The following is a 16,402-nucleotide window of genomic DNA, read 5'->3' as shown; positions in this document are numbered from 1 at the left end:
AAGGATTTCATGATGATGCAAAATACAGCATAAGCAATGGAGCGTTATTGTGTTTTTACTCCTATATACATGTACAAGCTGTGTGTCTGAAATCTTTCAATTGTTCACTCATTCGCTATTCACTATATAGCAAACACCACATAGTTCTCTACATGGGGAAAGAATGAGTGAAAATGTGTGAATTTGAACACAACTTGACAAATGGGGGCAAAAACAAAAGTGTTGCGTTTATAATTTTGTTCAGTGTATATGACATCACTTCCTGAATAACCAAAAACAACTTGAAATCTAATCTGAAACAAATCTCTGAAATACCACCTTCAACAAAATTTCAAACCACATATGTATGTAGCTCAGGGATTTCATACACGTTTTAATGTTTCAGACAACAAAAGAAAAATATCTTCTTTTGAAGACAAAGATCTTGTCAATGCTTGGTCAAACACAATAACAAGCAATAGAAGTACTTAATTATAAAAACAATGGCATAGAGCATAAAAACTAGGGGTGTCCCCGACTAAGGATTTTCATAGTAGAATCGGAATTTTCTAATCTCGCCGATATTCGACTGATAGTCGAATCATATGTTTTGGGGGCGGGGCAAAATACATTACCAAGAGTCAAATCAGACATTCGACAGTCATAATTTACGTTAACACAGGGAAAATGTGTAACGGACGCCTCGCAGATTTGATTAAAAGATAGTTAACATTAAACGTCAGCGAAACCCTAAGAATTCACAAATTTTTTTACAATAGTGTTCTCATTATAATGTTATGTATATGACAGTAGTTATTAATGTTCTGCATTTGTTTTGAGCTGCGCGCGCTGCAGATGACCTGTAGAATGAGGCAGCAGGTTTTTAAACAATGGGATTTAACTCATCATTTATCTCATATAGAATACGCTTCGTTATTTATACAACATAACCTTAATATTACGACTTATAGGCTATATGCACAAAATGCCCCGAATACAGAAGTGAACGTGTCTGCGCGGCTCTGAATGAACTCCTTTTGTGGACACGTTCTTCACGCAACAACGTGCAGAAACGCAACTAAACTCTAAAAATTCACAGCGTCATATTATAATAGTGGTCTCATTATAATTGTTATGTATATGACAGTCCCAGTCATAGTTATTAATATTCTGCATTGCTGTTTGTCCTGCTCGCGCTGCAGAGATAATCACCGTAGTATTACAATGAAACGCTTTACTGCAGCGCAACTCAACCAAATGCATCTTATACGAGATAAATAATGTACACGATATATATAAACCGGCTGAAATGTTTTGAAATCACTTGTACCCCACCTGATCGAAAAAATCCAGTCTTTCACTCTGCCTGTGTCAGTTTGAGTCTTGTTAAAGTTTTAAATCGCTTGGGAGAAAACCAGTAGTTCTATGTGAAATCAGACATTTGAGCACCCCCATATAGCCAAAAATGGCATGATCATATAACACCCCGCGAATATTCGACTGTGAGATTGGTAGAAGCATCGAATCTTCGACTATTCGGGGTCACCCCTAATAAAAACTATTAGAAAACAAACAGATCAGTGAACATTCAGAAATAAATGAAGGTCATGTACTGTTTTTAAGTGCATGCAAAATTACGTTAAAAAAAGATAGCAAATTCAGGCTAATTTAAAAGAAAAAAGACCAATGCTGATCAATGTTTTTAGGAGTGGAAGGGCATGTGATACAGAATTAAGTGTTAACTAAAAGGATCAACTAAAAGGCAAAGCAATTTCATATCCAGGAAAGATGGATGGGTCACAAGCGAAAGGATTTACAGGGTGGGAAATTGTGTTTTTAACACTTTGCTTGCCAAACAAATCCAAATTATTTTTGTCCAAATCCGTTCTGCCAAAATTATTGACACTTCAAACTTCCTGAAGCTTTTTCCCACCCTGGAAATTAACAAAACTTCAGAACCATTAAAAGGAGTGGAGGGCGGCAGAGAGACAAAGCGAATACAGAACTACATAAGTGTTTATTGAGCATGCTACAGATAAAAGCAGAAAACAGGAAAGAGAAATCAACACACACAACCAAGTCAAATCTTCCCGCTTTTGTTAGAAAAAGTATTTTAATTGTGCCACATCCAAAACTATGCCGAATCATACATTCCTACAGAGGCTTAAAAAAATCAAATAAAAATAAAACAAAATATACAAGATCCTTTTGTCCCTCTAATAAATCATAGTGTGGATTGCCAATCGATGTTATTTATTTTCTCAACTCTTCTCATAAGACTGTCTATGAGTCTTCTCTCTTCTGAAAAGTGAACTAAAATGCTCAATCTTGGAGTAAATTAAGACTATAGGCAAATAAACTTTGGTCCCTTCTACTGTAGTTGTCTTTCCAAATCACACAAAGAAGTGATTTCCTATCCATGCAACACTAGGAATAAAGATGCACCAGTTGGTACATGCAGAAAAAAAGTATGTCATCATAACCTTCCACTTAGGATAAAGACAACGCATATAGATGAAAGAAAAGCTAGGAAAAAATGGTGTAAATTGAGAAAATGTCAAATAAAACGGTTTCATTCTCATTTCCCTTCAAATAACATTTTGCTGGATTGATGGGCTGAGAATTGGCCTAACATCTCATAATGACGATCACTAGAATCACAGGTTTATTTACAATTCATAAATCAAAATGTCACAGACATTAGGAACTGAACAAACTGCAAAAAAAAACATCCGAGAGGCTTTCACACATTATACAGATCAGACACAAAAGGAAAAAATATATATTTTTGTCTTAACCAAACGTATTAATATCACACTCAGAGGACTGCTTGGGTTTGAGAATATGAAGTATGAAAAGATTTATGCAAGTTTTGTAAGGCACGTTCTTTTCTGTTTATTATAAGAGGTTCAGACTTACACCACAACACCTTTCCGCCACTGAAGAGGTTATGTGTCAGAGCGCTGGCAAGAGGGAAACGGGGTAAAAAATGTCCTTGAAAAGAGTCACAATATTTCCTTCTTTCAACAACTTCTTGTGGAATGAAACTTGGGAAAAGAAACTCTCAAAATTGTGGTCCCCAGTGTATTTAAACAGTCAACAGATAACGCTAGAAAAGCAGTTGGGAGCAAGACCTCTCGGGTTGCTTTAGATGGTTGATTTGGAGAAGGAGACCTTCAGGTGGTGGTTATTACCCATGTTGTAATTATGGAGGTCGATCAGGCATTGAATAGCTTCCTCGATGGTTGTCATCTGAATTAGAGCCATTTTATGATCTCTGCAGAGAAAAAGGCCAACAAAAACGGTCACACGAATGAAAGAAAAGGCAAAAGCATCTTTTGAGGAGGAGCTGAACGGGGACAGACTTACTGGAAAAACTTGAAAGCTTTCACAGTGCCACCGGAGTTGGAGAACAGGACTCTGAGGTCTTCTTCAGTTAGATAACGCTAGAAAAGCAGTTGGGAGCAAGACCTCTCAGGTTGCTTTAGATGGTTGATTTGGAGAAGGAGACCTTCAGGTGGTGGTTATTACCCATGTTGTAATTATGGAGGTCGATCAGGCATTGAATAGCTTCCTCGATGGTTGTCATCTGAATTAGAGCCATTTTATGATCTCTGCAGAGAAAAAGGCCAACAAAAACGGTCACACGAATGAAAGAAAAGGCAAAAGCATCATTTGATGAGGATCTGAACGGGGACAGACTTACTGGAAAAACTTGAAAGCTTTCACAGTGCCACCGGAGTTGGAGAACAGGACTCTGAGGTCTTCCTCAGTTATGTCTTGCCTTCAAAACATGACAGAAAAATGGCTTAGCTCCCCGACGACTGACACAAAGATTGACAAGTGTCCAATAGAGCTTTTTACTCACGGGATGTTTGACAGATGCAGCGTGGCAGAAGGAGGGAAAATGTTCTGGAAGTTCTTGGAGCCGGGCTTTTTGAAACGATGCAGTGGTGAGTTTGTAAAGTCTTTCGTGAGACCCTGGTCGTCTAAACCGTCCCTCGGTAACTGAACAGTTTGGTGCTTCGACATCGTAACGCGAATGATCTTTGAATACATCTTCTGACCATTTAGATGGCTCATCGCTGAGGCACATCCAAACAAACAAAGAGAAATGAGGTGGTGAGAAATGAGAGGTCTCTTATGCTTATGATGGCTGCAGTTTTTGATCAAAAATACAGTAAAAACAGTAATATTGTGAAATATTACTACTATATAAAATAACTTTTCTATTTGAATATATTTCTACTTTTCTATTTGAAAATGTAATTTATTCTTGTGATGGCAAAGCTGAATTTTCAGCAGCCATTACTCATTCAGAAATCATTCTAATACGCTGATGTGGCGCACAAGAAAGATTTCTTATTAATGTTGAAAACAGTTTATTTCTGAGATCATGATCATTTTTGATACTTTGATGAAAAGAAAATGCAAAAGACTAGCATTTATTTGAAATAGAAATCTTTTGTAACATTATAAATGTCTTTACTGTCATTTTTTAACTATTTCATGCATTCTTGCTGAATTAAAGAAAAAATACATTTATTCAGAATTAAAACAAAGTCTATTTTGCAACTCAATTGAATCTGACTGGCGTGTAAACTTAGCCATGACAATAACGGTTGTGCTGTTAGGGATGTTTCAGTATGCAGTCTTACCAAGCTGAGCCTGGTTCATATCGGCCATCTGTATCAGTGCACTGTCTTTCTTATTAAAAAGAATCTTCACACGCTGCACGTCCCCATAAACCCCTGCGAACAGAGCAGCCAGCAGCCGGAGAGGAAACGAGAGAGGGAGGAAAAAGTAAGAAGTGAGACTCAGAGAGTGGAAAGATAGACCGATAAGACTCACAGAACGTTCATCGAAATGGAGAAAACTAATCACAACCTGACAGAAGACTCGGATATATACACCCTCAAATTCAAAATGAATTAAGAACTAAGAAGGAACATAAATACTGTGCAAACTGAACCAAAGATCACATGCACTGAAATAAATTAAATACTTCAACAGGCTGAAAGTAAAAAAAAAAAAAGAGGCAAAAGACTTTTACTCTAAAAGCCAATTAATGGTAATGGTTTAAAGTCAACATGAAATCCATTTTATTTCCATAATGTTATGTACTTCCAAGAACATTCAACAGGAAAAAAATACATAGGGCTGGATTTGACATTTATCCATTTGGAATTGATTAATAAAAAGTGGATGTTCTATGCTACAGCAGAGCCTGATTGTGAGTTTGCAGTTGATTAAAGGACTACACCATAACCAGCACCCACTTTTGAGGCAAAAAATTCATGTAAAGTGTGTTGCTATTATGAAATGAAAGTGCCATTATATTGTAACCTTCATTACGTTAACTAGCATTACATTTCTGCATTAACTATGTAACATTTTAGAAAAGTAGCCTCAATAATTACTAAACAACTAGTTCACTATTGAAAATAGTTCACTACCAAAAATAAGTCAACAGATCAAACCAATAATTGGTTTTAACTGATATTTTTAATAAATACTTACCTTTTTTCCACTTAATTAATTTAATTTTTTTTATATATAACTTTAATATCGAATTACAGGTCAAAATACAGATAAACAAACATAGTGGAAGCCGTAAAAACTGATTTAAAAAAAGGTAAAAATTTAAGTTGGATTAACTGAAAAAATGTTTATTGCCGATAATACCAGTTCAATTCTTTGTTGACTGCAAAATAAAGTCTAAAAGCTAAAATGTAATTTATTCGGGGTTTTTTTTATGGGCTATCAGACATGTAAAATCCATCAATACTTGGCTTTGGGCATAAAAGAAATCTATTGGTCAATATCTACAGGAACATGTAATAATGAAGTAATTTAGGTAAATTTTCATTTCATGTTGACTTTAAATAAAAAAATAAAAATAAAGCACATGAATAATAATAAGAATAACAGAAAAAAAAAGAAAAAAAGTAGAGCTAACAAGAACATACCGAAGAGGGTAAACAGACTGTGGGGCGTAACCATCTTTAGAAGGAGAGAGGAGCAAGCGGACAGAGAGAAGAGTCGAGGAAGAGCGGAGATGAACAGATCATCCATAACGGAGGGTGGTTTCCCGCAGAATGGTGAAGTGGTCATGGATCATGGTTCAGGGCGGTTAATTGGGGGTCCGAAGTTTTGTTCAAGCAAAAAAAAAAAAAAAAAACATGAACAACGAGGTATGGTCAAGGCGTGGTAAGAAGAAGGGACAAAAAAAAACAGAAATGAGGGAAGAAAGAAAGACAGACAGAGAAAGACAGGATGGAAGAGAAGGACAAAATCAAAATGGGGAAAAAAGGGGGAAGCGAATGCAGAATATAAATGAAGGGGGGGGGGACAAAAAATATAATACAGGTCAGTACACAGGAAATGCAGGAGTTTGGTCAGAGAATGGCTGCTTTATGCATTTCTACATTGTACAAGCAAATAATTGTGCCAAATGTAGTTACCCAGTACTAGGGTAAGGATACATTCATACAAAAAAAAATAAAAAGGAGCATCGGATAATGATAAAAATTATCTGAACAACGGCAGAGTTATGAAGTTTTTAAGAGGCATGCAGGAGATTGAAGACCAGGAAAAGCTGAAAGCATCACAGCTTCAAGCATTTGACTCACAGAGTTTTACCCGGATCTTTGTGATTGCCATGCTTGTGTAGACATGAAAACCACCTTTTAAAGTTATGGTGTGGACAGACAAAATCACAATTGGCCCCACATCAATACGTGAGGACTGACGTTTAAATAACACATTTTATCAGATGAGCAAAGGGGTAGTGCCATGTCCATGGTTCATTAGCTTTCAAAGAGTGAGAGTAAGACAGTTTATACAAAAGAGAGAGAATGATTCACTCTGTGAAAGTTATAAGGTGTACGACCAGAAAGCTGTTAAACCAGACAGAGACAAGAACTAACAGATTCAGATAATACAATTAATGAGAGATTGTTGTTATTAAAATAAGCAAGTGGGCTTAGGAAAGACATAAGACACTAAACCATATTTCACCCCAAAATCAAAATGTGAAATTAGATTTACATTTTTTTTTTAAATTAAGCATATAATAAGGATCTCTAATACTTTGACCCAACAATATTATTAATATTTTTTATTATTTGCATGAAATATATTCATTCCATCAAATACCATAATGGAAAATTACATTATATTTAAATTACAAGCAACAAAATACATGAGTAAAAATGAATAAATATAAAAAATTACTAATTATATTAAAAACAAAAAAATAATATATTTATTATGTAACAGGCTTTTTGAAAATTAAAAATAAAGCCTTAAATTCATTTAACAAAAATTAATTTAAAATTTCATTATTTAATTAAAAACATAAGTCTTTATATTTTGAGGTTGAGATATGACCAGGGTATTTATAGTTTCTGTGTGCTTCACAAGTGTATTAAGTAAAGAATGAGTGACAAGGCAAAATGAGACTACAGCACTCTGCAAATACGAATAGGACTAAATCGTACAGAGGAAGTGGCATTTTCTATGAGTCTTAACATGTAACATGGCATGACATGACCAACAGAAATATGTAAATGTGAAGCAGAGGTTGAGATACACTGTACAGTGTAATAGTATACTGACCTCTTCGTTTAGATTGCTAACGAGCAGCACTCCGCTGGCCCCTGAGTGCCCAGACAGAGCGACTCTTCCAGCTGCAGCAGCAGCAGCAGCAGCCGCGCTCAACGGGCTCAGAGCACCTGGAATCACACAGGAAGGTATAAATGGGCATTCTAGTCCAAATGTTACATTAAAAATTATATTACATGCATGAACATGCATAAAGAAACTGCAAAATTTGTATTTAATAGGTAATCAATCAGCCAACTTTAACTGTAGAGAAAAGTTTAAGAAAGTGGCCTAGTCATCATCACATGTCTATTTTAGCTGTGCCAGCCAATAAAACCTGAATTACACATAGGTAACACATATTAGTTCTTCATTCTGATGTGAGAGGGACCAGGTTAAGACCATGTGGGGTTTTAAAACCTAATAATTTTAAGCCTAATATCAATAAAATACCTGCTTGATTGCGTGGCAGGGGAAATGTCAAATTGCATTTTAAATTAAGAGGCCTTATGAGTAGATATCTGAGAAAAGGTCAGTCAAGGCACTCAGAGACACCGGCCTACGTGACATTTTACAGTACTTAAGAGCACATTCTAATTATTTTCAGTCTTTCATAAACACAGCTTTGACAGACTGAGTTAAATCAATGACGCCGATTAAAATACTGTCCCCATTCAGTGGCGCTCAGGATCAATCACGTTATGAAGAAATTATGGTTTTGGCTGACAAACGAACTGACAACCAATGGCCATTTTGTCTCCTTGAGTACTCAACAGACAAATGTTTTGGGTTTCTGCATCACATCTTGCTATTTTTTTAAGCATCTCACACCACAAGCACACCAAATACACAAAATAATGTTCTTTTTAGCAGCATCATATGACCCCTTTAAGACAATGTGTGAAGCTAAAGAGGTCCTCTAAAATACAACATCTTGTATATAGTATGGATCTGGACTGAAAGTCATTGCTAAGAGTATTCATGCAAATATTATTTATACTGTCAGTATTAACAGTTGTCTATATTTCTGACAAAATGTGTAAAAACAGTGTTTCCTTTCATAAGTCTGGTGTTCCACAAGTCATACAGATTTGCAACTAGGGTGCATGAGGGCATGTGAATGAAGACAACAAACACTGAATGACACACCAAAATAGATAGTAAAAAAAAGAGGCAAGTACCTGGGATCTTACCGAGCAGGGAAGTGGAATCTTTACCCAGGGCAGCAGCCACAGTGGGATTAAGAGCGGGCTGCCCATCTCCAGCAGGAAGCTCCGGCCTTGTGTAGTCCCTGCTCTTATCATTATTGTATTTTACATTCAGGTTGACAAGTTTGGAGTAGTCTATGCGAAGGGTACAGCAGGCGTTGTATATGTTCTGACCATCTAGAGCCTAGAACAAAAGAGAAAAAGACAGAAAAAAGAACAAGGAGAGAGAGAGAGACAGATAGAAAGAATGTGTCGTCTTCGTAGGGCACTAAAAACGTGAACTTCCGCTGAGAGCAAACCCACCACTTTAGCTTGCTGCGCACTGGTTGGATCGCTGTACTGCAACAGGGCCTGAAACTGATTGTTCTTGGTGAATGTGATGATTTTCATGACGGTGCCAAACTTTGAGAAGATCTATTGACAGAGAAAGCAGAGCATTGAGGGGAGCTATCAACAGAGGGGAAAAGACATTACAAAAAAAACATAATTAACACACACAGCATCGACAGGACATCAATTTGTCACCAATGTAAACTCTCAATAAGAGGCTGATCCTAACTGTGGCGTCCCCTACCTGCTGCAGCACATCCAGGGTGACGGGGTAAAACATGTTATCAATGATTATCCTCAGCACTGGACTGGAGGGCGTACCACTACCATCACTAGAGTTGGACCCTGATGCGAGAGTCCCACCTGACTGGAAATCAGATACAAGTACTATTTAAACATACATAATGGGAAAAGTCTGGTTCTCATAGCAGCTCATTCTGGCCAAGAATCAGCCATTTAGACAGAAAGAACCTGTCTGAATTACATGTTAAGTAACCAACAACATTTTGGTTGATTACAACAATAGACCAATGTCAAAAAATACAAAACCATTGCGGATTGGTTGATTACAACAACAGACCAATGTCAAAAAATACAAAACCATTGCGGAGTTTCGGGTGGGTTCAAATTTTGTATTTTTATTCATACTTTTTTTGAGCAAGGATGCATTAAATTTATCAAAAGTGACAATAAATTTATATATTATTTTTACTTTTCCACCAATTCAAAGAATCCTTAAAAATGTATTAAAGGGTTCATCGGATGCCCATTTTCCACAAGTTGATATGATCCTTTAGGGTCTTAATGAAAAGTATATAACATACTTTGGTTAAAATTTCTCAATGGTAGTGTAAAAAACACCCTTTTTACCCTGTCAAAATCAGCTCTGTTTTCAGCACGCCGTTCTAGTCCATGTTGTTTAAATGCTAATGAGCTCTGCTGACCCCACCCCTTTCTTCCATGGGATGACGAGCAGACTGTAAACTTCAGCCGCGAAACTGGCTAACTAGCACTTATTAGGAAAGGCGATTTGCAAAGATTCATTAAAAAACCCTTATACTCACTCTGTCGATGAAGCTGGATCATGAATGATTCGCACGAACATAGACGCATTTAGGTCGATCGGGATCTGCGCATTCCCTTCAAAAACGAAAGTAACGTAAATCCTCTGCGTCTTCAGCGGCTCAGATGTCGGGAGTAAATGACGACTGCTATGTTCATTATTACATCCAGCAACAAAACATCTCAATCGCTTAATCAGAGACATTCTTGTCTTCCCCTGCACCGGAGTCGACACAATGGCGGACTGATAACAACTCACTCAGGGCGGGTCTAAGGTAAGACGGCCTTGTCAATCAACTATCGTGGGAGCGGCCTGTGCAGATCTACGTCAATCTCAGAACAGCCTGATTTGAGAAAGGGGATTTTAAAATAGGGATTTAAAAAAAAAAACACTGGGTGGATTTTTATCATTACAGGGTGGATGTGTACACACACTTCCAACACACATTTATGTTCAAACAACAACAAAAGTAAATTTTGCATCCGATGACCCCTTTAAGAATTTTTCCACAAAAATATTAAGCAGCACATCAGTTTTCAAAATTGAAAATAATAAGAAATGTTTCTTGAGCACCAAATCAGCATATTAGAATGATTTCTGAAGGATCATTACTGAAGAATGGAGAAATGGCTGCTGAAAATTCAGCTTTGTAATCACAGGAATAAAGTGCATTTTAAAATATATTAAAATAGGAAATTTGTAATAATATTTCACATAATTACTGTTGTTACTGTATTTCTTATCAAATAAATGCAGTCTTGGTGAGCATAACATATTCTTTAAAAAAACATTTTAAAAATCTTACAGACCCTAAACCTTTGAACAGTAGTGTAAATTTAAAAGACCGGGCAACAGTTTCCATGCACACTATAAATAGCAGAAAATGTATATTGACTCTTCTGCCCAAAACAAAATCTCACTTATTCAAAATGGCTGGTCAGCATAGTTGGATTTTAAAGATCACATACGTTCTGATTGGCTGTCCCTTGAAATACTTAAATTTTCGAGAAAAGTTACGTAATTTGTTACCTGGTTTGAATTGTCGGTCTTCAGTTCTTTGTGATTTGAGTACTGTATGTAGACTGGCATGCTACGGATGTGAGGCGTCACAGCTGAGTAATAATTGACCATTGTCATGGCAGCTTCCTCTGTGCTGAGCTCCAGAAACGCCTAAGACAAAGACGATTTCAGTGACGAGGTAAGATGAACTCAGTGAACTCAAAACTGTTAGTCGGACCAGAAATAGCAAATCTCTTTCAAGACTCACTGACTCCGACAAAAGTGAAATTGTAAACATTTCAGCTTGCCCACGCACCTGGTTTTTGCCTTTCAGTGTGAGGATATTGGTGACCTTTCCGAACGGAAGCCCCAGGGCAATGATCTCCGTTTCCGAGACATCGTTGGGTAACTTTCTAATGTGAAGAACGCGGGATGGTGGGGCATCGCCGACTCTGTCTTCAACTCTAAGTTTTTTGCTGTCACTGCCGTTGGATGTCGTATCTGCCAAAAGTGGACAGAAAGAGGACATTATACTGGCGATAAAGAGAATACATTTCTAAAGGAAAAATCTTAAACCATAATGCCAACATCAGGATAAAAGATGCAGATTTAAATACTCAGCCAGGTCTGAAAGCGTGTCTAAACTGTATTTAAGTTTCTCTTCTATTACATTTCACTAGGGCTGGGTATCGATTCAGATGTTCCAATTCGATTCGATTTCGATTTTCAAGCTCTCAATTCGATTCGATTTCGATTTTCTATTCGATTTCGATTTTCGATTCGATTTTTGATTTCAATTCTCGATTTGATTTGACTATATGAATGAATATAGATTTAATACAAATCCTATATTTATAAAAAATGAACAGTGAACATAAGATTACAAATGGTTAATTAATAGGAAATTAAGAGCCACAAACCAATCAGTATTAACAAAATTAATTTGTAGAGGTGGCACAGAAGAACACAAAAGTGGCTTGGTGTACTTTCAGACATTTAATGAGGCTCAGAGGTAGCATGAGTGCAATTAAATCCATAAATTCATGATGATATTAATGTTTTAAATATAAAATTTTGAATATAGAAATATTAAATTATTTAAATAACTGAAAAGATACTTTTAAAATGAAACAAACTGCCAGCAGGTGGCGGTAAGTCACTGATTTTTATCACTGAATCATTCATTCAATTGATTCATTCGAACGGCTGATTCATTCAGGAATGAATCAAGTGACTGTCTTTATGAATGGGTAATCATGAATCACTGACTCACTAGATTCGTTTAAAAACGCCCGTTCATTCATAAACGAAACACCGCTGTGTTTGAATGGAGATGCGCAGCGGCTCCGCTGTGTCTTTGTTTTAAACCAGCGGTCGCCAACCCATCGATCGCGATCGACTGGTAGATCTTTATCACTGTCCCAGTAGATCCCGAAAATAACAGTAAAATAAGTACAAAAATGCATTACATTTCTGGGGTGATATTAATGTATCACTGAAGGGTACTGTCTTGAGAAAAGTTTGGATGGCAATGGCATTTTCTCCTCTGTATAAAAGCGCAGCTCTGCTTTGTTTACAGCGGTAACCAAGGAAACGCTATATTGCGGTCGGTTCATAAGCAGTGTTGCCAAGTTTTGACCCAAAATTGGGCTACTTAACACTAAATGTCATAGTCGCACGCAGTAGTTTTCAGTCGCAAATGCGACTGAAATGGTCGCACTGTAGAGCCCTGGATCTGCCATTTTAAGCAATGAATGAATGACGGACTCTTTGTTGTAACATCGCGCAAGGCAAATAAGGGGGTGACATCTAGTGGATTAGACTAGTAATAAGATTAACGTAAATCTTATGTTCAATGTTTGCAGAAATAAATATTGAAAAAAATCGATTCGTGGCCTTTGAGAATCGATATTGAATCGACCACATTTTAAAAAACGATATATCGAAAAATCGATTTTTTTGCCCAGCCCTACATTTCACACTACATTTCCAATTGATATCCATAATAGAAAGAACTCAAGAAACAAAGCTTCCTTTAATCGGGTAAAGTCATTCCTCTACTGAATGGGATATTGAAATCTATTGTTGGAGAAGCTGTAATAAGATGCAGTGTGCATATAATCGCAATTCCGGTCACATGCTTATAAGAGTGGGTGCCCACCTACAGGAAAGCGTAAGGTTATTCCCAGATAGGATCTTCTCAGATCAGATATCACACTGAAACATCTGTTATAATTTCATTATTTTAATGCTGTTCATGGTCAAGAAAACTGCATGTTTTGGAAAGGGGGGAAGTCAGGAACACTTACCGCTTATACTGCTCAGCCCAGAACTGGGGCTGTTATACATGCTGCCGGACAGCAGCTCCTCTGATCCTCTCTACGGAGACACACAAAGAGAAAAATAAAATCCGCCCTCCAATAAAGATGTTCTCTTTTCACAATCCTCTCAACCAAACAATGAAATACAGCTCTTTGCGGACAGCTGAAGGAATCACAGCACATAAAGCACACATCCACACACTTCTGCCTTTCCGCCTTATTTTTCTAGATTGTTGCTTTAATCTTGTTGAGTCTAAGATGTCAGATGCTGTCATCTCATCCTGAGCTGCCCATGTTCCCAAAGGGCCCCGGCGTGATCAGGCCGCCGCTTGAAGTGCAGCTAAAAGTGACGGATGGGACAGCAGGCAAATGGCGAATGGCACAAACCAAACTTCCTAATAGGACCATCTCAGGTTCGTGCCTTCCAAAAATTCCACCGAATTGTTCTTTATGGACGCTGCTTTTACGGCGCCAATAAACCCGCCGCCGCTGCTGCCTTCTGGGCATCGACACTACAAACAATCAAGGGAATGGTGAAGTTTCACATCGAAACGACCGAAAGCAGAAGAATGCATTAAGAGATGGCAAGGTCTTAACAGACAAGCCTCAGCATCAAAACTGATTAGAACGGAAGAAAAAAAAAAAGCAGGACTTTAAAGCAATAAGATCAAATGCTTCTTTTTCCACCTGCTTCCCCAGAAAGACCGGCTAACATTGTTTTCCAGGGAGGAAAATTCTGTTGTTGACAAACAAACTGAGTTAAAAGGTCTGTGTTCAGAAGGCATCTCTTGAAAAGAACAAGTTCTTCTCTAACTATCCTGGACATAAACTGCCCCCATTCAATTACTACTAGCCTAATTTTATGAAAAGCGGAGATGGAGACCTGTAACAGGCCTGTATCTAATATATAAGGGACAATTCTACATTTCCACACAACACTTTTCTTTCAACAACAAAGAATCAGCCACATAATATCCAATAATGCACTTTAATGGCTTGGCAATTCTTCGTCCATTCAAAAACAAATTATGTTTGCATCACCCTAGGCTTCTTTGTCTTTTTTCATGTGGCTTTGATGCCACACAATACGCGAATAAGTTTAAAAAAAAAAGAGGGGAAATAAATGCTAAACCATGTGAAGACAAATTATGTTCCTGACAGCAATACTAAAAAAAGCATATATTGTATTTTTGAATGAGGTGACAGTGAAATTGGCAAAGACATACTCTACCCTATAGCTTACAAGTCCAACAGGACAGCAAAAATTTAAGACAAAACTAGATAAATCATAAGAATAGTAACATATAAACAATGTCTGATGCCAGCCAACATCATCCTTTTAACTTTCAGTGACACAAATTCATTAAGGTCAGTATTAATAATCTACCACCAAAAAATGTTTGCTAGGGAATGGTGAATATCTTAAATAAAAAGAACTGGTTGTAGATCCCATTCTGGCTGTTAATGGTGACTATTCAAAGTTTGCCAATGTTTGGATGAACCAAGAATAAGAAAGAGTGAGATAGTAGCAGCATTGGCTATCACTGTGTAGGTCTGAGATAATCACCAGGCCTTGACAATAAGGGGCCAACCAGCGTGAAAGACGTTTGGGACAATTGATAAATTTGTCACTGGCACGATCGGGACACTGCTGCGTCGTCTCGAAAGTTTATCATTTGTTTTTAAGTTTTGCTCATTTAAAAATACAAGCGATTTTAAAGCATTCAAGCAAGACGCGAAAGACAACTACATGCAGTACTCAAGCACTGTGTGCTGTGTGACAACGCCCGAGCCCCGAATTGAGATTTCAGCATCTTCTTGCGCTTGGACGGACAAATACATACAAAAGTATCTCAAAATACCCCTCTTGGCTAGGGGTGGGAATTGCAGGGTACCTGACGATATGATACGAATCCCGATACATGGCTCACGATACGATAATATCACGAATACAGCGATTCTGCGATAATTGATATATTGCTAGACAATCCTATAACGATACTCCGGGGCAGTTTTTTAGTTCTCATCTCCATAAACATAAGACGGCAGTGCATCTCTGATTTGTTGTTGGTCTATCATTACGCTCGTATTTCTTCTGTGAATTACAATTTCCATTCATCTGACCATCCGCAATCTGGGAAGCGCCACCACAAGAAGTCTGGAGGTACTGCCGCTCCGGTAAGTCAAAGTGGTAAACAGCCACAGTGTAGGTATGAATTTAGACCTTTTGTATGTTTAAAAAAAATATCGATACTTGGTGCCAGAGTATCGATAACGTCTCGCGGCCAGAAATATCGCGATAAATCGGCACATCAATTTATTGTCCCTCCCCTAGTCTTGGCGAGTAACTTTGTAGCTTTAACAATGATTCATCTAGATTTTATTTATGCACTGGAGTACTCATGCACCGGTTGACTGGCCATTTTTTTGCTTTATTTCAACCGATTTCTATTCTGGGCTTGCACACAAACGGCACTGTAATTATTTTCCAAAATGTAATTTGTGTGGAAATACTACGAAGTATGTAAACAGCCGTTAACAGTAGGGGTGCTCCGATCAGGATTTTTGAGGCCGATCACCGATCATAGAAAGCAGTATCTGCCGATACCGATCTTTTTAAAGCCTTCTTTTTATCATTTATAACTATTTATAGTGATACTCCAATCAGGATTTTTATACATTTATTCAGGGCCTGAATTTCATTTTTGAAAATGGGGTGAATTCCCCTCTTAGGTGACTCTTGTGAGAGGGTAAGCAGCATGGACTGTGCTTTCACACAGGAGTCCGCTACTGATCCGTGGCTGTTTACCACAAACACAACATTTATCCATTATTTTGATTTCAAATCCAAACATTGTCACTGAAAATGCTTTTTCAGCATTGCAATTCTTTTTTTT

General features: G+C 37.5%; 1 protein-coding gene across 2 annotated transcripts in view; it reads right to left on the bottom strand.

Annotated features, from left to right (window-relative positions):
* Positions 1-2,073: 2,073 nt before the first annotated feature.
* Positions 2,074-16,402, bottom strand: part of LOC107712817 (polypyrimidine tract-binding protein 2-like) — a 19,831-nt gene continuing 5,502 nt past the window's right edge. The window contains exons 3-15 of one of the 2 annotated variants that reach the window (XM_016518158.1): positions 13,494-13,563; positions 11,501-11,685; positions 11,215-11,355; positions 9,367-9,489; positions 9,096-9,206; positions 8,766-8,976; positions 7,600-7,715; positions 5,949-5,982; positions 4,638-4,730; positions 3,848-4,064; positions 3,686-3,763; positions 3,349-3,593; positions 2,074-3,256 (exon numbers count right to left, since the gene is read on the bottom strand). In XM_016518158.1, coding sequence (XP_016373644.1) covers positions 3,464-3,593; positions 3,686-3,763; positions 3,848-4,064; positions 4,638-4,730; positions 5,949-5,982; positions 7,600-7,715; positions 8,766-8,976; positions 9,096-9,206; positions 9,367-9,489; positions 11,215-11,355; positions 11,501-11,685; positions 13,494-13,563 — 1,509 coding nt within the window. In that variant the 3' untranslated portion in view covers positions 2,074-3,256; positions 3,349-3,463. The remainder of the gene's footprint in view (positions 3,257-3,348; positions 3,594-3,685; positions 3,764-3,847; positions 4,065-4,637; positions 4,731-5,948; positions 5,983-7,599; positions 7,716-8,765; positions 8,977-9,095; positions 9,207-9,366; positions 9,490-11,214; positions 11,356-11,500; positions 11,686-13,493; positions 13,564-16,402) is intronic. The other variant, XM_016518159.1, reaches the window with a different exon arrangement.

This window comes from Sinocyclocheilus rhinocerous, unplaced genomic scaffold, assembly GCF_001515625.1.
Source record: "Sinocyclocheilus rhinocerous isolate Xijiao unplaced genomic scaffold, SAMN03320098_v1.1 scaffold1740, whole genome shotgun sequence".
NCBI classification, from domain to species: domain Eukaryota; kingdom Metazoa; phylum Chordata; class Actinopteri; order Cypriniformes; family Cyprinidae; genus Sinocyclocheilus; species Sinocyclocheilus rhinocerous.
The sequence above is the reverse complement of the archived record's forward strand: the minus strand, read 5'-3'. Positions and strand labels throughout refer to the sequence as shown.